The sequence below is a fragment of the Diorhabda carinulata genome, chromosome 8 (genome assembly GCF_026250575.1).
Source record: "Diorhabda carinulata isolate Delta chromosome 8, icDioCari1.1, whole genome shotgun sequence".
Taxonomy (NCBI): domain Eukaryota; kingdom Metazoa; phylum Arthropoda; class Insecta; order Coleoptera; family Chrysomelidae; genus Diorhabda; species Diorhabda carinulata.
This window is the reverse complement of record NC_079467.1, coordinates 3,174,943-3,201,497: the sequence shown is the minus strand read 5'-3', so window position 1 is coordinate 3,201,497 and position 26,555 is coordinate 3,174,943. Positions and strand designations below refer to the sequence as shown.

The following is a 26,555-nucleotide window of genomic DNA, read 5'->3' as shown; positions in this document are numbered from 1 at the left end:
TTTGCAGTCACATACAACGAAGAATTTTATATCGAAACTGTAACATTTTGATGGTTGTAATGTCTGAAGAACAAGCCTCCTTTGAATAACTTCATCAATACACGTATTTTGATATGGGCTGAAATTTTCTCTAAATATATATTTCAAATTATCAACAACAATTGAAGTAGCGCTGAATAATTGTCAGTAAAATGATTTAGCCTCAAAATCAAATATCTTGGGATTATTTATTCAGAAGTTGGTGTTAACTAAAACCACTTTGGGGTCCAATAATGATCAATTATTTCTATCACACAACTAGGAGATAGCTACATACTAGCTGTTAATATAACGCCAGCTCCAGCAGGGCACGGAGTCATTGAGCCATTGAGTATGCTGCAGAATATGGAAAGACCCCAGGTTTCCCGAGTAAACCCACAAGGATACACCCCTCGACATGGTAACAAGGTACTTCATAAGTACTACTCGGATTAGATGTTTTCTTGTCGAAGAAGGTTGAAAAGGGTTTACCCAGAGAGCAGAAACACTCACATACATATTAAGACGTCCACACAAGGGTACAGAGCCAACAGGCTAACTCTTAACAAAAAGAAAAGATCTCTCTGAATATACCCCCAGAACATACAACTGTCGTAATGACAGGTGGTTGTAGAATGTCCATCCGTGGATTTATCCGGGGGTGGATGCTTAGAGGACTTTCTCCCGCTGCACAGTCAGTTGAAAACGAAACGCTAGAGATTGATATCTTAAAAAGTGTTAAGATACATAAAAGTGTATATTTCTTAATAATCAATTTTGATTATTTGCTCAATAAAAAATTTGTCGCTGAATTTGAATCTCAATTTAAATGTGTAAATTGGTCGTGAAACAATCAGTGGTTGAATTTATATTGCGAACACTAATTGGAATAACGTAACAAAATTTTTCTTGACGAACATATACGTCCAGAGCAGTCAAAATATTTTTAACGTGATGCTTTGAAAATTTGCGAATGAATCTTCGAATATTAGTGCATTTATACAAATTTAAGTAGTTTGGTATTTTTTATGATTTCTCAATCATTTCTAACGTTGAATTAAATTTTGTAGGTTGAATTAAGTGTTTCAATAGACGAAGATTTTAACGAAGATTATGAGCTTCCTGTATCTTTAATTTCAACCGAAGAAATCGACCAAACATAATCCAAATGACGTAACATACTTCCAGTGATCTCAGCAATAAGAAAAACTTGCCAGTCGGGCAAAACCTTTTAAAAAATAGAAATCGAGAAGCGATGTCGATTTTTTTTTAAAAAAAAGCACTGCCTTTTTGAAACATAGATAAAAGTTATAAAATACGAACTTTTAATGTGTATGTGCTAGTTCTAATGTTGTTAACTAATTGTTTTCTTGTCAAATTTAGATAATGACAATAATTATGGAATGGGGCATAATTGTTAAATAAATATCTATATAGGTTGTGTTATATCTTAAATCACTTTAAATGTACTGTTCTTCATAATTACATATCACCCATAACTATATCTTTTAGTTAGAGATAATGAACAACTGCTTCGTATCTCTTTTTCATTTCAATTTTCTCCTAGTATGATACTCTACTACTTTTAATTATTTGGAATTTTGTTCAATCAATTTTTTGTTACTTCCTTTTTATCAACTCTGCAATAACATATTGTTGAATAACAGTAAGAAATCTTTATTCACGTGAATAGATTTCACTTATATAGGTATGTCAAGTTTATTTCAATCTTTTCAGTTTCAAATCTAATCTACAGGGTCTTTCTTTGTAGCTGCCGTTATAATACTATACTTTAAATCATATAATTTTTTCTGTCAAAACTGTTTCAGTGGTTGTTAATTATGAAGAATAGTTTTGCATACGCTGATTCCTCGTATACTTAAAAAAAGTCATTGAAACGAGCCTGTTAGTAATATAATCACGTAAAATGTGTTTATTAGGATTCTTGTATAAATTCCTAAACTTTTACAAACGTTCATCTTGATACAATTTGTCTCTTCTCCAAAGGGCCCAATTTGATTAGTTTTCAGATCTTAAATTAGTGAAAATTCCTAATTTATTGAACACGCTGAAGGAACATTGACAAAATATAGTTATTTAAGCATAACTGTTTTTGTAACAGCAGCAAACTACAGTGTGTCTCATTGTAAACGACGCCACCTCAATATTAGTTTCATACATTGTTTAGATTAAGAAATCTAAATTTTCATATATGAGTTAATAACAGAATGAAGCAGGATCCATCCAAAAGTCATACAGACTAAAAACAGAGAAAGCAGTTAGATAGGGAAATAGGTGAATCAAATATAACAAAAAAACTTGTCGTGAAACAATCTACTAGATTAATGATAAAAAAGTTATCCTCTGCTGGGTAGCTGCTGAAAGTGGGACGAGGGCAAAGGATTCCGAAGAGACAGAGACAGTGCTACTACTTATGGAATTGCTAAAATATTCTAATGACACAGGAATCAGTGCCAAACATCAGAACATATGGTTAAACAGAAGTGTTTTCACGATACCTAAAGCGATTTGACTAATAAAAAATCAAAAACGGTGACAAAACGACGTTAATTGAGGCTACACACACAGTAGATTGCCTCAAATATAGCGGAATTAGAAAGAGAAAAAGTAGAACTTTATTCTTAGAGGGAAACTCTTGAAAATAAGCTGTGAAATATGTGAGAATGGTTAGCTGTTTAATCATGTTTTCTAATTGTGAAACATATAGGGTACTGAACCTTGTGAACCACGAGGATACAGGATTGAGGTTGCCCGCTTAACTGCTCTCGCGCAGTGCTTGGAGTGAGGAATCATATAAGAGCTGTTCATCGAATGACCAGATATGTTTGGGTAAAGTGTTTACAACGCTCAAAGCCACTGTGTGATTCATACATTTCTATAAGTGAAAATTAGCGATTGATGGGAAGACAGTTTTGTTGCTAAATAAAATTAATGTGTTACTTCAATGTTTTTTGCATAGTAACGAAGTGGTCTACAGAATTTATTTGTACTACAGGACAATTTATGTGTATCTAGTGGCGGGTTGAAAAAGTTTTTTGCAAAAAATTGATATACTTGTCTTACAATAAGAACAAAATATCGGTTTCTATTGAAAATTACATATTTTTTTTTCAAATTTAGTTATTTTCCTAGCACCCAACAATAGTAGTCTCTCAGACTCCATCTTTCAGATGGTGTACTCAAAGTTACCCCCTTCCGGTAAAGGGTTAAATTATATTGTATTTTTACTTTGTATAATGAATTTTTAAGTACAATATTATAGAAAAAGTATATTGCCAAGTTTTGTTTTCAATGGAACCAGTTTGCAAGATTCTAAACAAATTTATCAACAATATTTTTTAAGTTTCTCTCATGTTATTGTTAAAAGGCTAACTTTTTTTAAACAATAATACATGCTAGTGTCGTATAGAGTGATATGCACTCTATTTAATAAAAGCTGAATCATATAAATTTTACTATCGATTGGGTTAAGTTGATAAATATTATGCTTGTTTGAAAATATTAATAAAATGTTCGCTTAAATTTCAAAATGATTAGCAAAAGAGACATTCCTTGATAGGTACAAACGCATGTTATTAATTATGTTGCTTACTAAATAAAGTATTTTGGTTTGTTAATTCAATGCAAATGAACAATTGATTATGGTCTTATCCTTTCCTAACAACAAATATTTATCATCATAAAAGCACCTGAGACTTGCACAGAAAGTGTCATAACCCGCTAATGATTACCCATGTGATCGAAAAGTTTGAATAAATTTCTTTGGACTAGGCAGCAGACGTTAAAACAACTTTGAACGCATTAGAAATGTTAGCAAGGATACAATCAGAGCAAATTAAACGTCTGGATTCATCATTTGATAAAGTTCAAGTTTGAATTCTGTATCATTTGATCAAATTCTATTGTGTACACTAAAAGAAAGATACATTCATTGATTGAAATAAGTATACACTCATGTTATTAATTAGATTTAAGTTGCTTACTAAATACAGTATTTTGGTTTATTGATTCACTGCAAATGAACAATCGATTATGGTCTTTTCATTTACTAAATTTTCGATTAAGATCTAAGGAAGTAATCCCTAGTTGCGGATTCACCCAGTAGTGTTGCGTTCCTTTTAGGACAAGCCTGGAGGGTCACTCCACCTTGATGATGCCACCATCTGAGAACTTATCAGCTAAACCACGTCGGCCGTTTTCTACCCATGATTCCTGGCTACTCGTGAAGGTGATGATTTATTCGTTATAGATTTCCTCAATACTTACTAATTATTTTTTATTCTCTTTTTAGTTTTCTTATAGATTTACTATACAATCCATTAATAGACTTAGTCTTGCTCTTTCATCCTGGAATCTCAGACAGTAAGTTCTGCGTCTTCTCTTTCGTACCTACAATATTGCCTATGCGTTTCAAGTATACTCCTAATTTTCAGTGGACTGTGAGGAACTAACTAATATAGTAACCTGTCCTTCTAAAGCTACAGTTTCCCTTCACACTTGCAAAATTTTCTTCTATTCATTTTTTATCACCATTCTTATCGCTTTTCGCACTTCGGAAAGGTGTCCCTACATGTTTTTATACAGCAGCTTTATTTCCTCGATCAGCATTTTCCTTTGCACGCTCACCATTCTCTGTTCATCTTTATCTCTCCAATCTCATCACTCCTTACCATTCAGGCGCCCCATAAAACAGATTCGAGTGAACAACGCTTAACAATATCTGTCTTTTCCTCTGCTGTTAACCTAGTCTAACATAACCTAACCTAACCAATTTACTATAATCTGATTAACGTCGGCAAGCGTGGTTTAGCTTAGGTTAGGTTAGGTTGGGTTAGGTTAGGCTAAGTTAGTTTAGGTTAGGTAGTGGCTAATATTTTATTTCAATATTAATTCATATATTTCGTGTAGCAACTCTCCCAAAATAGCTACAGAAGATTTTGGCAAATATTAAACGCTCAGAACGCGTTTTGGCTTTTTTATAACTGCCGCACGATGCGTTGTGCATGTTCTGAAAGATCCACAACGAGTGATACTGCTTGAAACGGTCTTGGGACATAACACATACACCTCTGGGTTGTTCATAAATTATTTTATTTGATATATGTTGTCAAAATAAGCTTGTTTTATTTTCTTCATAACCATCCCTTTTGTATCATCTAGCTACTATGTTTAAATACAAAATCATGTCTTTTTCTCGTTGTATGTCAAAAGGAACAAATCATTAATTAAGTATCGACAGTCAGTGTATTCTAATCACCTTTATCACGTATTAACCCAGTACAAAATATCGCATGGACAAATTGTTTTATCAAGAGCGCACATCGTATTTTCTCTATTTAAGATTTATCGTTTTTTCCACAATCGTATTATCACATTTAAAATATAAGCGGCTATCATTTTTGTAACTTAATATGGTTAGCAATTGTAACATAACAGTATCATTAAGGGCCGCAAACATTGTAATATTTATTATTGCGTAGGTATGTTGTGTGAATATTCTATTATACAGGATGAGATTAATTAAATGTTACCGAATTTCAATCTTATCAATTCATAAAATGTATTTATTGCAACTACAATCCCTTTCTTTTCTTGTGATTACATTAACAAAATTAATGTTATGCCCAATAGCTTCAATTGTTCATTGATCATTTTCTTTATCCTATGTTTTTATAGCAAGTCCCAAAATTTTGGAAACATTTAATTGCATTCATCCCTTTAGCCAGGCGCAACTTTTAACGTACAGTACTAAAAAAATATCATGCGCACTTGAAGAAAAAACATTCCACAAACTATTTCATATCAATCGTATGAGTTGCACCTGGATTTAAAATTAACGCCTATTTTGTAAAAAGCCCATAATTAAGATTAAATTTAATATAAAAGATTTCTATTCATATGAATGTAGGATGTTTTATAGATAATGTGAACATATTGGAACACAAAATTTCAATTATAAACCGACACATTTTAAATAACTTCAAAATTTATAAAACTATGATCACACTTTTGACTTTAATTATATATTTTTTGAATTATTCATCAGATCAAAAAATATGCTATTTGGAATAAAAAAATATCCTTTGATGTGAATATGAATTTATGAGAACTTTTTTCGACTTTCTGTATTTAACATAGTGAATTTGTCGCATTAAGCAAACTTATTAATTATAAGCATAACTACGGTTATTGACAATTGACAACACTCTCCTTCTTTTTATCTCATCACATAAATGTTTTACCCGATTTAGGTTAGGGCTGACCACTCCATAACCTGAATGCCGGCTTCTGCAATATAATCTTGCACAATTCTGGTGGTGTGCGGCTTTGAATTGTCATGTATAAGGTTGAGTCAGTCGGCGTAAGGTACGAATGAATACAGGATCGGTTCGTGCCCCCTCTCTTGGTCTTCGGTACACTTTCCTTCTTTGGTCGCTATCATGGAGGCATATTCTGGTCACATCTAACTAGTGACTAATAGTCACTCCTTGTCGTTGCACTTGAACTGCATTGAAGTGACGAGTGACGCCTTCTGTCTAATCCATGTCGCCTATGGAAGGATCCAGTCTCCTCATAACCTTGGAACACTCTTCGACCCGCTACGCGGGTCATATCCAATTATCTAGCAACAGCCCCCTGACTTAAGTTCATTTTCAATTGAGGCAATAAATTGGGCGGCTTTTTGTGATGGAGTATATATTAAATTAACATACTTAAATACAATTGAGATTATAAACATATGCAAATTTCTAATGCAAACGCAATAATTATAATATATGACAAATTTGTTATTTTCGTTACAATTACCACATAAACACGTTTCATTTATTAACCGTTTGCTACGCATATAATCGATAAGCCTTGCTGATAAATTTATGCTCCCTTCGAAGCAGATTAAATTTTCTTTCATATAGCTTATTTCTTTTTTTGATAAAAACATATATAGTTACAATCAAAAGTTTACAGCGGGTCTATGCACTGAAGTTAAAAATATTCTGTGTTGATATGTTTAATATGAGTTTCGCAACTTCTTTTCTATTTAAATATACTTAATAAGACTTGTTTTTATTCCAAATTCATCTCAGAGGAGGTAGCTACTCACATAGGTACATTATTTTTCAACGGAGCTTCACAATATAATGAAATTTATTAATTTTAAGACTACTTGCAATGTGATCATATAAATCATTGAAGAATTGCAGCAATACATTCTCTTATAATTTGTAATTACACTGCACCCTAAAATATCCTTTTTTTAAATATAAGTCATTTTCCACTTAGTATGTTTGATTTGCAACTAATTTGTAGAATAAATATTATATTAAAAACTTCACCACTCAGTATTTCTGGAACCATTGATGAAACACAGTGCTTACTACATCTCCATTAACACTCACAAAACTAGAACACTTAGTAATAGTAAGCAGTGAGTTTTTAAAAACACCTATTTTCTATAAACTTGACAATTTAAAAAAAAACAGTCCTATTCTATTTGAACTTCAATATGTTTTGTTAGTTATCGAACATCCTATATAGGTACATCAAAGATGTTTAATCAATTGGACGATTTCCAAATGCCTTGTATATCAATTTATTTATTCATTATTCATATCATAGGCCGAGCGACACTGCCATCTCGTGCCATTATCATAAGAGTATATGAGCGTTGTTGAGTTCAATCAGCCTTTTGCTCCAAGGTCAAGCAAAAATCACAGAATATATTTGTTCATTCCTACACATAAGTATCTCTAGTAAGGTCGAATTTTCAAAAAACTAACATCATAACATGTTCCGCAGAATACAATGTGATTCGAAAATATAGCAATTAAAAATGAAATTAGTAAGTTGAATACTTGAAAACGACATTGGCGAAGAGATCCGAATTATCTATAATAAAATTTATATAATTAGTCTAAACATTTTGTACATCATTTCTATGCATGATATTTGATGTATTATTCCAAATACCTCATCAATGATTAAGCCCCCTTATGGAGTCGTCGCGATGTAGTGGAGTTTACCTCGTAACCAAAGACAGTATATTATAGGGTCTAATAAAGGCTCTCAACCTTGACGCTCGAATCCGCCTTAAAATTTTAGGTCCTTTCTTTATGTGGCAAAGCTCAACTCACACATAGGACTTAGTCTCTATTAAAGACTAGACACAAAAAGAAGAAGTTATTAAACCAATGAATGATGCAGAAATGAAAAAAGAAATATTTATTATTATTATTATTATTTAAACTATCATATGTATCTCATAATAATTATTTTTACATCGTTTTATAGTAGTTTCGTGATGCTCCAGAGCTCCGTAACATGTCTGTCACTCCTAGGGGTGTGTCGACGGGGAACGGCCGCATCCGGACCCGTCTCCAAACCCAAAAAATATAATAATGTTCTATAACAATAATTCATATCTTCTAATATATAAATTCTAATCATATAAATAATTTTCAGCTTAATAATTTCGTAGAAAATCTACTTTTGTTAAGCTGCAGGTATCACCTTCTGAAAAGCCGAAGCAGCACCATTTACAAAAATTATTTCGCCCCGAAGCAAATTTATGGGCACGTCACTTTCTCTACTTCCGTCATTTCCCTTTGTAGGTACTGAGAAGTTGTTTATTAGAAACAAGTAGGAGAAAATCCAACGCATGCAAATGACATAATAAATAATCAAAAAATTTTCTCGAACCTGATTATTTTGAATAGATATGTAAAAAGCAGCAATAACTGGAAGTAACGTCATGAATAAACGAAGTTTTGGATCGCACTAATCTGCCATTGATCCAGATAATTGAGAAGAATCTCTGCCCCAAAGGAATTTCAGCGAACTTTCTAAAATTTCATTTCCCTGTACTGATAATAATGACAACAACGTTTGATATTCTGGTATCATCTAAATAAGAGTATCAATTATTTTCTGTGATTTTTTCTTAAAAGGCTTCTTTGGTGTCCATTATATGGTTGGATTATGATCGTTAAGAAGTAGATGTAGTAGAAGGAGATTTGGATTTTTACTCTATGTATTTATTTCAGAAAATAGACCGGGCGAAAAAAGAATATTTTGCGAAATTCAAACTACTTTTATAACAACTTATCCAAACATCACTGGTTGTATTAGTAAGGATCTTCTAGATTTATTAGTAAAGATAATATAGAAAACAATACATTGTAACTCTTGTTATATAATTACAGGGTGCTTCTAAATTCATGCGACAAAATTCAGGAGGTGATTGCTTGTTTCAAATTAAGATGGGTCTTTTCTATAACAAAACTTCCTCAGCCCAACCCTTTCAGGAGTATCACACTTAAAAAGTGGTGACTAGAATTGAGTTTTTATTTCTTTTTCTGAAATTTCAAGCTAGAAACTTTAAATTCTGTAATTTTCGTGTACTCGCAATAGACTAATTGCGGGTATGGATGTAGCAAATCTTAATTTAAGTATTTATTATGAATCGTATAACATTTTTCATCTTCATTGTTTTCCATTCAATTTATTAAGAAAATTATTAATCATGGAGTTTATTTTTGTTCCCTGCAGCTATTGGTTTTGGGAAAAAAGTTTAACAATACAAAATATTTTTAATTAAAACAAGGATTTCATGTTATAATTTCATTTCATAAAACTTAATCTTGATACAAAGTTTGATATGAAATAAAGTAAGGATTGCTAATTTCACCCCCGTATAATGTTACAGGAATATTGAAAACATATCCCGGAAAGAGGTGGGCTTAGGAAATTTTGTTATAGGAAAGTCCCATCTTAATCATACGAGCAATAACCTCCTGAATTTTGTCGCAACTATTTGAATTGATGTTATAAAATTTGGATGCTTATGATCATAACAACTGATTAATTATATTTTCCGTATTGAATTGTCTTGATTTTAGGCATCTTTTCATTCAAAACCAGTTTGAAGAAGTAAAAATTAGAAGTTTCGATCTCTTTCGGTCTTTATTAAAACATGACTTATCGAAGTAAGTCGAAACGTCAAATGTTTTCTTCTTTAACCTGTTTTTATATGAAGAGACCTAAAATTAAGATAAATAATCTCGAAAAACATATAAAAAGGTTCAAGAAGTGAGAAGTTAAAGAAAATAAAAAAAAATTTAGATGAGGAAAACATAATCTTTTGTCTAAAGGCGCATTCCCACTCGCAACAACAACTCTAGCCGAACGATGCGCTGGTTCAAACAGCGCCGTGATTAAGAGTTTTTTTTTAGAATACTTCAAGGAGATATATACAGCCTCGTGAACAGTGTAGTGAACGTAAATCCGATTTTCTTATCAATTATTATTATTATTATTATTATGTAAAACGTTGCTTCTTAATTTTTATTAGTAAGCCGACGTGAAAACTCGCTATGGTCGCATCAATAAAAAGAAAAACGCAAAAACAGATGAATGAGATAGTGTTAGTAACTATCTATTCCCAAAGACTTATTAATGGCAGAAATTGGTTACAAAAATTTCAATATTATCGAATTATTCATAATTAAGTTGGAGTATTTCATTTATCCAATTTCCAAATAACTTACAAAATGGAGAAGGTCAATTTCTGTCCAAGAAAGGCTAACACAACAAAACTCGAATTTTGTACCTCGGAAGCTTTAATAATAAGTTTTTTTACCAATACATCTTAATTAACTGCGAAATTACCTTCTGTAACCAGTCTATATATAAGTAGAGTATGAACAACAATTCATAAATGAAAACAAAACCGTTATTTCTGCATGAGATGCAAACCAAACTAATTATTTTCTTCAAACGAAGAGAAGAAACTACCTACAATACTATCATATATTCGTCTCCACTTGCAACAAAACAGTACACGATATTTCCTTTGAATTAATTGTTCAAATACGACTACCAATGTAACGAGGTAGATCAAAACAGTGCACGCAACATTTACTTTGAAGAAACTGTACAAAACCGACCACCAATGGAACGAGGTGGAACAAAACAATGCACGTAACGTTTACTTTGAAGTAACTGTACAAAACCGACCACCAATGGAACGAGGTGGAATAAAACAGTACACGCAACATTTCTTTGAAATAACTGTACAAAACCGACCACCAATGGAACGAGGTGGAATAAAACAGTGCACGCAACATATACTTTGAAGAAACTGTACAAAACCGACCACCAATGGAACGAGGTGGAATAAAACAGTGCACGCAACATTTACTTTGAAGTAACTGTACAAAACCGACTACCAATGAAACGAGGTAATACAAAACAGTGTACGCAACATTTCCTTTGAAATAACTGTACAAAACCGACCATCAATGGAACGAGGTGGAACAAAACAATGCACGCAACATTTACTTTGAATTGACTGTACAAAGCCGACTACCAATGGAACAGGTTATGTTCCGCAATGTTTGCGGTTTTCTTTCTTTTCTAGAATTCATTTCTTCACGGTCATTATGACGTTAATTTTACGGCTTTGTGACAAGTGGAGACGCGTCTTAATAGATAGCTTTCGTGCCTAAAATTACAAGCAATTTTTAAATGTTCTTGGTAGAAACACTTGAATTTTTGTTTAAAATAAGCTGACCCGGCAAACTTCGTACTGTTTTAATCGATAAATAAAAGACTTAAACTTCTATATCAAATACCTTTGAAACAAACAAAAGTAATCCAAATAAAGAAATGCTCGGTATGAATAAAGTTTTATTATTATTTTTGATTAATTACACATGATGTTGCTCACTTACAAAACAGAGTTTTCCTGGAATTTTTGCTATTTATAAGGTTTCAATTTGATACTGACAGGCACACACAGTTATGATACAGACTGTTAAATTTAAAGCTTTCTGATAAAATATATTTTTTGTTTTGTTTTGTGTGAATAAACAAGGACGCGCGAGTACCCGACTTATAATTGTCCATGCGCAAAACTCCGATTTTATTCCGCAAACTTCTAATGACAGGCCTTGCGATTTATTTATGCTTATCGCAAAAGCCAGACGTACTGGAAATTGTAAACGTGTAAAATCGAATGGTAATGGAATCATCGGTATATGACGACCTGAGTCTTCTCCTCGGCATCGTGAATTGTAATTAATCAAAGTTTTTGCGCAATTAGCAGTAAAGAGTCACCATCACCAAAGATTAACAAAAAAAGCACACAACTTGAAATGTCACTGTCATAAGGAATCACCGAAGTAAAGAAAGTTACTCACAAAGATAGAAGGATGCACTGAGGTATCGATCTACATAGAGGATAGATCGACATTTTAATTGGTTGTCAAATATTATGGTTGAGTTCAGCAATTTAATTTGTGGCAAAACTTAAGATTTATCAATCTACATTTAGTTGGTTGTCGAATGTCAAATATTATGGTTGCGTTAAGAAATTTGATTTGTAACAAAACCTAAGATTTATGAACATACATATAGTGGGTTGTCAAATGTCAAATATTATGGTTGCGTGCAGAAATTTTATTTGTGACAAAACTTTATCAATTTATCAATCTACATATAGTTGGTTGTCAAATGTCAAATATTATGGTTGCGTTCAGAAATTTAATTCGTGACAAAACATTAGGGAAAAACAAAATTTTTCATTTAATTTCGAGCATTTCCATATTTATTAACAGCAATTCATTTATATATATATATATATATATATATATATATATATATATATATATATATATATATATATATATATATATATTTCATTCGAAAACAATACAATATTAGATAAAATAGTGACTTCATCTGAAAACTCAACAAGTTATTTGAAAATTATTTGATGAATATTAATTTGTATCATTTAAGGATATTAAGTTGGTTAAAGAAATATTTTTGAATAATAATTAATGATTATCAATAAAATTACTTTGTAATTCGCAAAATAAAACTTCAAATCACCCAGTATAGTGCAGTGTTACAATAATTAGTGAAATTATTTAGCATAATAAAAAAAATTTAATTAAATGTCCCAAGATGTCACTAAAAAGTTTTCTCTTTGCGGTTATAAATGAACCATAGGAATTGTGATCTTGATTTTTTGTAGATATTATCAATAATTTTATCCATTCTGATCAGTGGACTTAGCGAATAGTTGTATGATGTTTTGATTAACCATTTCAAAATTTTACCATATTCATTTCACAAATATAATTTTTACCAGTTATTTGTAAAATAAATATTTTTTGTTTAATTAGTTGATTTATTGATTAAACCCATCCTTTCAGTTACTTGGCTAGTAGTCGCGTCAATGAAGCTTTTTCTTCGAAAGAGAGAAACAGCTCCGATTTTGATTTTTTTTTGAAAATTTTTGGTTTTGTACTACCGGTGAAATGACACGTCGCGGTAGGTGAAAACGGTCTTTTCACCGCTCAAAATCGGAGCTGTTTCTGAGGACTTTCGAAGATTGCCTGGTTTACAGCTTCATTGACGCGACTATAGTTTACTACCAACTAATATTCCAATCAAAACGTGGCTAGTAGTATTGATGTTAATTTCAGCGCTACACATCGGTTATTGCAGTTTTCAAAAATGTTTTCTTTTCATTTAAATCACAGTGTTTTGAGACTCATTTTAAGAATTGATTTAAAGAAGTTGCCTGACTTAATAAAAAAATACGGACATTGTGGGTTCGAAATTATATCAGAAGAAGAGAAAATACTGGTGCCTGGAATACTTTTTTAAGAGACAAATGAAAACCCTACATAGTACTCCAAATTTTTGAGAATGATCTCCAATTTCTCTCCACTTCTATTCTTGTCCTACTCTTTATTGATTTTTTCACTTTTTCGAGTAGTAGCACTCCTTAAGTGATCTAATTTTGGTTTTCACTGCATTTTTTGAACTTATGCTAAAGTCGTTGAATTGAAGATCTTATTATCTCATTTACTTATTGATAACACTTTCTCTTACAACTCTTTTTCACAATTGGTGTCCGAAGTATCTTACAAACACGCGTAAATTTTCAATATTTTTCAAAATTGTATTAGCCGGTCAATGTTCCACTCGATATTTTCTATTTTCTGTAACATTTTGACTCTTGGAGATATATCATATTTTAATAGTGGCATCAAAGCTTAGTCAGATGTTCTGAAAAGTGGGAAAGTTAAATTACTCAATTCACAACTTTGTAATAACATTCAAGTGTCTAAGGGTCATATGGAATCTCTTAACTACGATGTTGGTTCCCGTAAGAGGAAGGTCAGCTTACAATAAATCTTAACGAATACAATAGTAACTAGATGTTAAATAGGTAGATTGATGATTCTTTACAGTCACAAAAATTAGGTAATCCTAGACGATATGTTAAAAAAAGGGATTTTTAAATTAGATCCCAATGGTTCTTATTAGGAGTGGTGAGATAATTCGTAGAAATAAAGGAGGATATGTTCACAGTTTTTTATTATGTGTAACTTTCCTTCTGTTTTAGGCTAAGAACTTATGTACTTTGTGGTTCAACGTTCAAAATGTTTCAACGTCAACGTCAAAATGTTTCTTGTATCTTAACAGTTCATTAACCTGCAGATAGTCGTTTTCTCTTTACACAATAGTATTGATGAATCAATGTTATTGCTAAATAAAAAACAATTCATTAATATGCACTATTTATTTGATTAAAATGATTCACAATTTATATATTCAATTATATTGACAATAATTAATCGTTACACACTTTATCGGTCTGAATAATAAACAACGAACCGATTTTGTTTAATTTCTCTTTATTGGAAATTTCGTCGTATATTTTCATAATCAATAAATTGAATCCATAAGTTATTTTCTTGTTTATATGAAGGTGAAGAAAAGGCCATTATTATTTATAAGTTCTTGACTTTGTAAACAGAGGCATCTATAGTTTTTTCTTTTAATCAGCAAAGGACATTCAATTAACATATTATAGTACGAGATATGATTGCAGGGTTAGTGCACTCATCGGTTTTCAGTTAAAAGTCAATTTTTTAAGCCTATTTATAATTTGACCACTAGAATTTTTGATTAAATTATTTTTAATTTATTTTTGGGAAAAACTATGTTCATATATATGAATTGTATCGAATTTTTTGCCAGCTAGATTATGAGCATTTTCTTATTGGGAACGTGGCAATGAAACACCAGAGTAGACTAATTTTAATATATTTTATCCAACTTAAAACCACCATAAATCTCAATTAATTATTTCCCAGACGATGAATACATAAGTATTCGAAAGCTGGGAAAATATATTAAAATTAATCTAATTTGGTGTTTCATTGCCACGTTCCCAATAAGGAAACGCTCTTTATTGCTACATCTGCCATCCAAAAGCATTGTGGTAGATCGGTCAATCCATCACCCGTCACTTGTAAATAAAACTTTTCAGTAATTTTTTATGGAAGCTCCATGTATGTGGTAGCTGCAGGGAAAAAATCATCATAAGTAGAAAAATTGTTATCAGGAGACCAAATTCTTGTTGTCCTGAAGCCATTTAAAGCACTATGGATCGTACATGCTCGAATAAATGCAGCTCCAAGTAAAGTAGAAATTTAGAATAATGTCATCACTTTCCCATGATTCCAGATTCGAACTTCCTTCTCATAATAAACGCTAACAGGTCTCAATGAAGCAACGTCTAAGGGTGTATTGCGGTGGGAGCAGTACTATGGAAAGCATAGTGAAATCAATCTATTATCTCGAGCAAGATCAGTAAAATCAATATACTTTGCACGTCTGACAAAATGTGATAAACTGATGGATTCATTTGTAGATTTGAATCAGGATAAAACAGTTTCTGATGTTACCCAACTAGTTTCACTTACTTCAGCCCATTCTCCAGGTGGCAGATGCAGTTAAAACTCTTGCTGCTTTTTTTACGTGAAAAGATCATCGTAGTTGGCATAAAACCTCCCCTAGCTGAAACATAAATTACTGTCTGACCTCTTTCACTGGGAGATATAACACTAATTTGTCACTTTCCCTTTGACGCTCTTATTTTAAAATGACTGGAATTCACTGTGATTCCCGTCTCATCACAGCTGGAAATCTTGTTAGATTATGTTTGTCCATATATTCAGTCAGCAATGTATAAAATTGATTCACAGCTACGCGGTTGTACCCCATAGCCCGTGACACCGAAGACAGCGAAATGGCTTCTGGTGAACGTAGACCAATAACGGGGTGTCTCTTCAAAAAACCACCAATCCAATTTTTGCTAGTAATTTCGCGATCTTTGTTAAATTTGTGGAAATATTATTTATAGTTGCCAACTTGTACGCCAATCTACGTACATAGATAAACTAACTAGGTGTTTCTCCATATCTTTAAGACAGATTGCCAACTCAAGTTCCTGTTCATCTATAATCCAGCTTTCTTATCTACTTTTTCTTTTCTTGACCTATCCACCTAATGTTGATTTTAGTACACTGAATTGAGATGAAGCTCTTTCTAAACCCAGTTCTCTATTGATTACCGCCGATGTTGCCTGCTCCATAGTGTCAAGGGAGCGTTTTGTTTTCTTAATCCTATTACTCACCCTCTGAAATGGACAATAGGTAGCACTGTGAAAATAAAAGAAAAAGTAGAAAGCTAGCTCGGTGCAGAATGAGGCGACTTCTATTCTGCCCAGCACTAGAATTCATCTAAAGGATTGGTGCAAATAAGTTTAACTCTTACTAACGAGAGGCGATAGCTTCGGACTACACAAAAAGGTTAAAGAGATCTCGCTTGTATACAAGAAATATCAAGGAGAAATTGGTTAAGACATGGAGGGATTACGCTTCATCCGAATTCAGTGATGACAGACCAAAACATCCTAGCATAAGCCTACCCACTGAAAACTTATCCGGCTCTCCCATTATCCGAACTGAGGTGGAACACGCCATAAAAGTAACAAAGCTGGATCAGATGACATTCCCACCGAGGCTATAAAGCTGTTGAAGACAATAACATTGACATGTTGGTAAACCTTTTCAACGGCATCTATAGCACAGACCACATTCCAAACGATTGGTTCTACTCAACTTTTATAATGATTCCTAAGACACCAAAAACGGTAAAATGCAAAGATCATCGACTGATTAGTTTAATGAGTCATATGCTCAAGCTATTCCTCCGTCTCCTTCACACAAGGATGTTCAGAAAGTTAGAAGAACTAAGTGGAGTGACCCAGTTTGGTTTCAAAAGCAGTATGGGTACACGCGAAGAAGTTTTCTGCCTAAATACCCTCGTTCAAAATTGCATTAACCAACAAAAAGACGTTTACATCACATTCATCGACTACGAGAAGGCGTTTGATACCATCAAGCATGACACTATGATAAAAAAGCTGCAGAGCGCCAACATCGACAGCAGTGATATAAAAATTAATCAAAACCTCTAGTGGAACCAAAAAGCACGGGTTAGGCTGAATCAGACAATCAACACAGAAGACTTCAAAGTTTTAAGAGGGATACGCCAGGGGTGTATTTTGTCTCCTATGCTGTTCAACTTCTATGCAGGAAATGTCTTTGCTGAGGCTCTTGAGGGCTCTGATTATGGCGTTAAACTTAATGGATACAGACAACGTACCGGACATGCAATTATTACTGGATGAAATAAAAATATTGTGCATATGCACCAAGTGCATGGCAATAAGTAGAAATGCAATTTTATGTGCCCAACTGCATATAAATAACACGCCTATCGAGCAAATGAAGATGTTTAAATATCTAGGGATAACTATAAATGAGAAATGGACCTTCAGTAGGAAATTAAATACCGCAAACAGGCATTCATTAAATTTAAACCGATGTTGTGTAACAGTAATATCTCCTTTGACCTTCGGTATAGAATGGTCAAAAGTTATGTGTGGTAAATTTTACCACACATAACTTTATGGAAACATGGACATTAAAGATATCGTACATCAAAGAGTCTAGTTTTGCTATAGTTCTCATTGATTTTTGACATGATTTTGTCCTTCAAAAGCAAAATACTGATGTCATGACCTTGCATCTTGCATTCTTTCACGCTTTGGAGGCAATTCATCACGTGTACTTCGTTCAGCTTTAATTGAATTTCGTCTATTATTACATATGGTCGCAGAAATGTATTGCAATTGAATAGAATTATCACGAATATTGTTTTTAGTCATTTGGAAGCTCACGTGCCCCTTACTTTGAGTAGAGCTTTCGCAGACCCATATATTCATTCACGATATTCAGATTCAGATCCATTTCACGGCTACCCGAAATTACTTTGTCAACTTTTTTGATTTTTCTTCGGTAACGGCTTCTTTGGGGCGTCCACTACGTGTATCGTTCTCGGTGCTCATTTGGCCTCATTTAAACATTTCGTTGAGTTTGAAGGGATGTGTTTAAAAGGAAGTAAACGTTTCCAGCTCATTACTGACATCAAACAACATTTTGTTCTATGATTTAAGCATTTTCCTAAAAAAAATAAAATATCTCACTTCATTTCGAAGAATGATGAGTATACCATGAAAGACATAATGAGGAACGAGAAAAGCGGGGACTGATCAAGGTGTTAAAGGTTGGATACTTGGGTCTCGTTCTTAGAGGAGAAAGATATATAATACCCCAATTGATCATATAAGGAAAGATCGAAGGAAAGAGAGGCGTAGGCCGAAAACAAATGTCATGGCTGCGCAGTATAAAACACTGGCCTGCATAAATAACACCAGTGAGCTACAAATAGATGTCTGGCCATAAGATAATCGCCAACGCACTGTAGGTGCAAGGCTTTAGAAGAAGAAGAAGGCATTTTGTACACTAACACTGGGTTCTTAATAGTTTGATATTCGTCGAGTAAACTAGTCAGATTATTGGAACTTCATTCATTCCATTTTTTGGTACATAAATTGTTTTTTTTGTGATATTGTGAATTGAGTTATTGAACTCGTCAGATACTATTGACAAATCTCATTCTGTTTCACCCGTCCGTTCCATCATCAATAATAATCAATTAATCTAAAAATAATTTCTATCTTATTCTCTTATCTCTAAATTTTTCAAATCACTTCTCGATTTGAACTCCATTTCCAAATATTTCTAATAATACTTCGCTGACTTACTTGTAAATTTCAATTTTAATGATTGTCAATTTTACTTCAATGATTGATATGCTCTTACCAAATGACAATTGGAATTAAGTACGGTTACACCCTCATGTTAAACTGAAACAAATTCTAATTATGATTTCAACTAGGGTACGAAATTGATTGAAACAAATTGGATTTTCAATCATCGTCACTTCAGTTGTTTATTTTTTAAATTTTGTCGTTTCCATAAGAGACGATTGTTAATATTACGAAAGTTCCACTTGAAAAGTTGTTGAGATGATTTATACACAGACAATATTATAACTTTGAATGGGCTACGTAGCAATAAACAATAAAGTTTAAAAAATAAACAAAGTTAGTGGTGGCAACAGATTTAAGAGCGGTGTTTGAAAAAGTGAAGGGTAACAAACCAGGCGATTAATGAGCTTATTCTGTAAAAGAATGTTAACGCTGCTAACTCTCAAGATCGATAGATGTTGCGAAAATTCTATTCTGCATAATTTCAATGTTGCTTACTACGATGTAAATTAAAATAACAAAATCGGATTATGTTAATTTTGATTTAACTCTTTCAGTCTGATTTTTTATAATCTACATACGCCATCTAGCGATAAACGGTTTTAATTAGCATCAACTTTCTGACTATACTTGACAAGGTGCGAACGATTGGCGGTATATTGAATGAAAAATGTGATTCGAAGCTTTCTGATACACATTTTAATGTACGTTATAATAAATCTGATAATAATAGTGTGAAATATCTTCATAAACAGGGAAAAGATTCCTCTAAGTAAAGATAATCAAGAAACGTTGAATATACAATTTACTTTCAAAGAAAAAATGTTATTTTATGAGAAAATGACGTGATATGTCATTTTTATATTGTGCTATAAGAATTCAAATATATTTACCGTATACAGAACCGGACTTAGGCATGGCCAACCCGGGCGTGCGCCGGGGGCCCCCGCTGCGGGGGGACCTCGCGACGAGCCATATGATTGATTTTTAAACATATGAATGCAAGCGAAAAAATACATCCATAGCCAATGTTCAGAATCAACATAAATTTTTTTATGCGCAATCATTTTAAAAGTTCATTTTTTTAAATATGATTTTTCGGAGGCCCCTTAAGTATTTTGGCCCGGGGGCCACGATGACTCAAAGTCCGGCTCTGACCGTATAATAAGTTATACAATATGTTTCTTATTTCATGATCCATTAACGTATCGTCTCGGATTATCTAATTTTTGTCATATATTAACCCAATGGAGAGCGTAGCGGCGCGCTGTTCTATTCCTCACCCACTCACGGTGCGCGTGCCGGCACGCTCTCCTTCCCCTTCATCAATGACGGAGAGCGTGCCGGCGCGCTCGTTTCCCTTCACTTCACAACTCGACAATAAACTATCCGTTACAACTATTAACTTACGATATTCAATCCGGAAAGCCTTTTACATTACTACAACTGAAAAGTTGCTTTTATTCAATTGATTTTCGAATAACTTGCACGTAAATGACAATACTGCAATTCCCAATGGAAATAGCCCAGATTATGACAAACTAAACCTTTGTTTGACATTCTGTAAAAATGAAAACAAAAGTTTCAATAAAATTGAAAGCCATCGGAAAGAGTTGCTGTTGATGAAAGCATGATCAAATTTAAAGACAGGAACTACTTAAAACAATATATGATTACTTAACGAGAGTACAAGGTTTGGAGGATGTGTGCACAGTCAGGTTATTTCTCAGATTTTGATATTTACACTGGTAAACAGGGTACTAACGTAGAAACTGACTGGTAAAGTTGTAGGTGAAGGGTAAAAATCATGTATATATCAAGTATATTTTGACAATTACTTCAACAGCTACTCTGCAAGGGTAATTACGTGAGTCTAATATTTTAGCCTGTGGAAAGGTAAATTCCAACAGAAGTTTTTGCCGACGCTGAAAGAGAACGAGCATTTACGAAGAGTGCAATATGATTACCGAGTTAGTAAGACAAAAATATGTTAACCGCAGAGAGCGCGATGGTACTAGAGTTAAGTTATCCAAAACAACCCTCTTCACAGCGGCCCATCATCATCAATTACTTATTTATTATTATAAACTCTAACCTCTTTGAGTTATCTTGATATAAATTTTGAATATGTTTAGTCTGTCTGTAAGTTTTATAGTTTCCACGTCAACCCCATTGAAGTATCGTCTTCAGTTAATTATTATTAATGTGACAATAATGAACCATGAATATATTTATCTAATTTTATAATTATTATGGTATAAGATAAGAACTAATATATAAAGAAGCCCGTGAAACTAATATTTTGTTCAATCAACTGAAATTCGTCTAGTACGCCAGTAAGATTGGTGTAACCATTTATAACTTTAAATTATTAAAAAGCAAGTTGGTGAACTGAGTTATATAATTCTAGTACTAAAGTTTCCTGTCCAGAGCACGTCATAGACGCTTTCATGAATTTCGTCCATAAATTTAATAAACTAAAAGTTATGCTGTTGACAGAAAATTCCACAAATCGTGGCATCAACTTTCTTGAGTGTTGTGTTATCAATGCTTTTTTGATTTATAAGGAACTGAAGTCTTTTTCACGTCCGGATCCGAAGTATATATTAGGGTCTATTGGCGCCTGCATATGTCAAAAATACGCTTGAATCAGCAATTAGCAGCAACCGTAGTTCCCAGCTTCTTCTCCAGGCTCTACAATATTAAAGTCACAAATCAACAATTCCTCAAGAAATTCATTTAGAATGCAGTCGCCATCAACCTGAAGGGACCACATCAAAAATATGCTGTAATTGTAGCACTAAGATATCTCCAGTCTGTACTATATGACAGTGCAGTACATATAAAGTGCCACTCTGCTTGTTTTTCAGATTTTTATAAAATTAATAATTCTATCATTAATGAATAACACACATAACATTTAGTTTCTATTTGTATCAATACCTAGTCATGGTTGAAATGATTAAAAATAAGCTACAGAAAGAGAAATACGGAAAGGCGTTTATACAGTAAATTCATTCCCCAATCTGTGGAAAATAAAGGATAAAACAATGGGCCGCATGCGTGTATATCTCAATTAATCTAAGAGGTTGCCCATTCTAGTGACCGAAAACTTTGTAGAAATCCGGCTCCATCAAATTTTAAATCACAAGTGATAAATTGATATTGGCTCGAAATTTACAGTTTTCTACACATTCAGAATAAATTGCGACGCATTTATCTTCCATTGATAGGAATCTGGTTTTCTATTGTTGTAATGTGAAAAGCAACCATAAAATATATACAAAGAGACCTTATATCTTAAAATTAATTCTCAACAACAAACAGGCTTCTAACAAGGCTATGTTTTACATTTGAATACATAAAAGTAAAGTCGAGTACAATAGAATTTACATTTGGGTTTATCGACCTCTTAAATGTCGAACTTTTTCATTTACTGATAAAAAGTATTGAATATGACGTCTTTGAATGTACCATTGCTCCAATTATATTTTTACCTTGTAAAGACTTGGCTTGGAAAGTATTATTGATGAGATTATTTTTCAGGAACCAGCGTTTGAGCATAAAAAAGTTGAATCCAAATAAAAACTGCGTTTCGTCACAATGGAAAAGAAATAACAACGTATCAATTGCATTTCACCCTTAGGCAAAATAATTAAAAATTTTGCGTCGATCTATAAACTCCAGAAGCATCAAAAAAGCGGTGATTTAGGTGGACTGGACCCAATGAAAGTCGTCTAAATCGGCTATACCAAGGTAAAAATCTGAATTTTTTAATATGCACCTCTAATAGTTGAAAAAGAAGAAAACTGTACATTATTAAACCAATTACGGAATATGAATAATTTGAACTTTCATTGGAATTCGCATCTTGTTCCTCATCAAACCTAAGACTTCATAATGGAACGTCCTCAGATAACCTAGAAAAACATTCTTTAATGAAAGGTCATCTCTACGAATAACCACAGGATCGGTTCGTGCTCTTATAGAAATTGCACTCCATAATCACTCCGCTTTTCAAAGTTGCAATCTGCATATCGCTCTCTTGGTCTTCGTCACACTCTCCTCCTTTGAATTGTTCCAACGTCCAATTCTGATGATCCTGGTTGTGCTTGCTGATGAACTTGACAAAGTTTTTGGACGAATCGCAGGTGTTTTAATTTATCATTATTTTTTTCCTGCAGTTTTCATTTTACTGTCCACTGCCTAATAGTCACTCTTCGCATCTCACGGAGCTGTATTGAACGGTATTAAAATTATAAAAAACGAATAATATGCAAATTAAAGCATATTAAATTTTCTCCCAAATAGTATATTTCGTTTTTTGATCTGATGAATAATTTAAAAAATATATAGTTAAAGTCAAAAGTTTACAGTGGGGCGATTTCTATGCACGAAAGTTTAGTTTTTCGTGGTAAAATTGATTCAATTTATATGTTAAGCCATTAAACTTTTAGAAAAACCCAAGAAAAAAGTTGATACCTGAAAATTATCATTCGACAGAGTTGATACTTTTTGTAAATAAGCTCCGATCACCAATCCAACCTCATCTACTATGCCTATATTCAGTTCTAATAATTTTTTCACAATAATTTATAATTAGTAACAAAAAATAAGGCTTCAGGAGGTTATTGTATTAATGAACTAAATTTCGTGTTATCTAATCTTGTGTTCCATATCTTGATAGTATACCTTAACCAATAAAAGTTATCGTTAATAAATAACGAACGGTTTACAATTTGTAATCAATAAATATAAACAGAAGTCGTTAATAGTATTATTTTGTGAGTCTCCCATAGCAAAACATCTGGCATAAATATTATAAACAGCTTAAAAACTTTGTAATTTTTCATTTTTATTCTCCCTATGACATCCACTAAAAAAATAAGATACTACTATTTCTGTTATTACTATTGAAATTATTTCTATTATGACAAGTGGCGTGTGTTGTTAGCATATCAGATTTACCATTCTTCTTATAAAAAAAATTACTTAATCATTTTAATTAACAGAAAACGACACAGATGTAGCCATCAAAGCACTATATCCGAACCCTTCAAGTACCATCTGCCTGTATGAATATGACGCAAAACTTCATCTTGATCCCTGCATCTACAACTGAATTAATGCACTTCAGTAACACTTGAAATCAACCACATGCAGCCAACAATGGATTAGAGATGGAGACTAATATTTATTCACAGTAACGATATTCTATTCAACTACAGATAACCCAAACTTGTGATTTTTATGGTGGCTTAATATATTTTTGCTTATTTGTTGTGGATGTAACAGAAAAATTGTTTTTTAAAGCTAATCGATGAGAGAGAGTCGTTCTTTGAGGTAATTTTATTAAAGGGAAAGACTCAATTATGTTTTGATTTATTTTATTTATGTTTGGTATATTGATCTTGGATTCTAGTTTTGTCTGCTTGTGGTCCAGTTACTTAGTCCATTGAAATCCTAGATATATGTCGAGTCTTGCACTTAGACAGTCCAAACTCTACATGTATGTTTGCGTTATATCGAGAAGGTGATTGATTTGACGGAGTATAGCTTGATATCGTCCATATAAAGAAGATGGATAATGGTACAGTTGGTGTCTCTGTTTGCTTTGATGTTGAATCCGTACTTTGTATCATTAAGCATGGTAGATAGGGGATTCATTGCAAGGCAAAACCACAACAGAATCAAGGAGTCGTCATGGTATATTCCCCTACGAATGGGTATTTCGTCAGTACTGAGGTAGTTATGACCGATTTGCAGATGTAGGGTTGTTCGCCATTCCTTCATCGTTATTAAAAAGGACTTTTTAAATCTGCAGTACCTCCACAAGCCAGGTATGAGGTACACTATCAAACGCTTTCTTGTAATCTACGAAAGCAGTGTGTAATTCCGGTGATCTTTCTGTGCTTGCCGAAGTATCACAGAGTTCACAATAAGTTTTTTGCACCCTTGGTGATCTTTCCTCTTTTATTATTTATAAGGTGAACGTTATATAGATACAAGATAAAATTGTGATGTTATATTCTAATGGTACGTGTGTTCTCAGTGGAAATGGACGTTTATTGATTTATTCTGGCCTATAGTTAACCTTACTCTTTAGGAGGATGAAAATTATACCTGATAATTTTTCTATACCAACACTACATTGTCTTGTTTATCATTCACCAATTTGTTTGTTTATTTATGAGTCTGTTGTTAATTTGATATTTCTAATTTTATCTACACTAGTTCATACAAACAAATGTAGGGAACAAAAAATATTCGTTCTTCTCGAAACAACGAAACAATCTACAATGTAGATTTTACATCCAATTATTCAGATTACAAACTATATAAAAGGTTTGTCTTCTGGTTTTTTATCTTAAGCATATTGTTAATTTGTTGATTGTAAAATTACTGTTCTTAAGTTGGAAACTTTTTTTATGTAATCCACGTTTGTAGATATAAAAGATTCAAGTTAACGACGGGTAGTTTTGAGCCGTATATGGGTACGTTTATGAAATGCTGGTGGCTTCTCCTTGGGCAGAGCAATAATGGTGATAAATGAATAGGATTAGATGTTGAAATATATTCAATGAGGGATGCACGTGATGAGGGTATACAAATTATACTTTTGACTGACATTCTATAGTGTTGTGATTTATGATATCCACAAATATATTGAAACAATAGGTCGAAGCTTTTGCTTTCGAAATACAAAGGCTTTCACTATCTACTTGTTGCCATAAACATTATTTAAATATTATCTGACTGCCAGTAAAAATTTCATCCCTCGGAAAACAACGTTAGCGTTTGCAAAAAAAGCGTCCAAATATTTTGTTAAATCCAAATAGACCCGTCCCTTAAAGGATCATAAAAAAGTAAGGTCTTACTAATTGGTTAGGTTATTTATGACACCAATCCACACGTTAACCGAAAACCTTAACTGGAAACGATATTCTCGAATAGCATTTTCTTCTGCCAAGAATTGTGAATTATGGGAATTATTTATCTCGTCTCTTGTAGATTGAGTTTCATCTGTAAATAGTGTCCTGTACAGGGTTGGTCGATGATTGTTAATCAATCTATAAATTTCCAACCAGATTTCATTTTCCAGGATGTAGTCGCTGAATATGATTTGGGTACAGATGAGTTTTTTGTAAGACTACTCACTTTTGATTGAGTAATTAATCAAATTCTCGACGTACTTGTAGGGTTTATGATTCACCCTGTGTAAATGTTAGTTACGTTTCCTTCACGAAACTACTTTATGTTAGTCAGGGTTTGAAACGTTTTTTAGTTTCGAGAAGGAGAACGGCAAACCAGTTTGCCTACACAATTTTCTAAATTCGTGGAGTTATTTAGCCCTTACGAATATTTTCAACTTGTTAATTCCCATATTATACAAATAAATATGAATAATCAACTTCACATCAAGCCGCAAACACTAAGTGTTAGTAGGCTAGAAAGTTTCAACTGGTTGCTGAAA

The 26,555-nt window shown here is 32.8% G+C and overlaps 1 protein-coding gene across 2 annotated transcripts in view; it reads left to right on the top strand.

Annotated features, from left to right (window-relative positions):
* The window catches only part of LOC130897445 (myosin-10), a 116,803-nt gene extending 104,640 nt beyond the window's left edge, over nt 1-12,163 (top strand). For both annotated transcript variants that reach the window (XM_057806294.1, XM_057806293.1), the window contains one exon: nt 1,089-12,163. In XM_057806294.1, the coding sequence (XP_057662277.1) occupies nt 1,089-1,181 (93 nt within the window). In that variant the 3' untranslated portion in view covers nt 1,182-12,163. The remainder of the gene's footprint in view (nt 1-1,088) is intronic.
* Nucleotides 12,164-26,555: the final 14,392 nt, after the last annotated feature.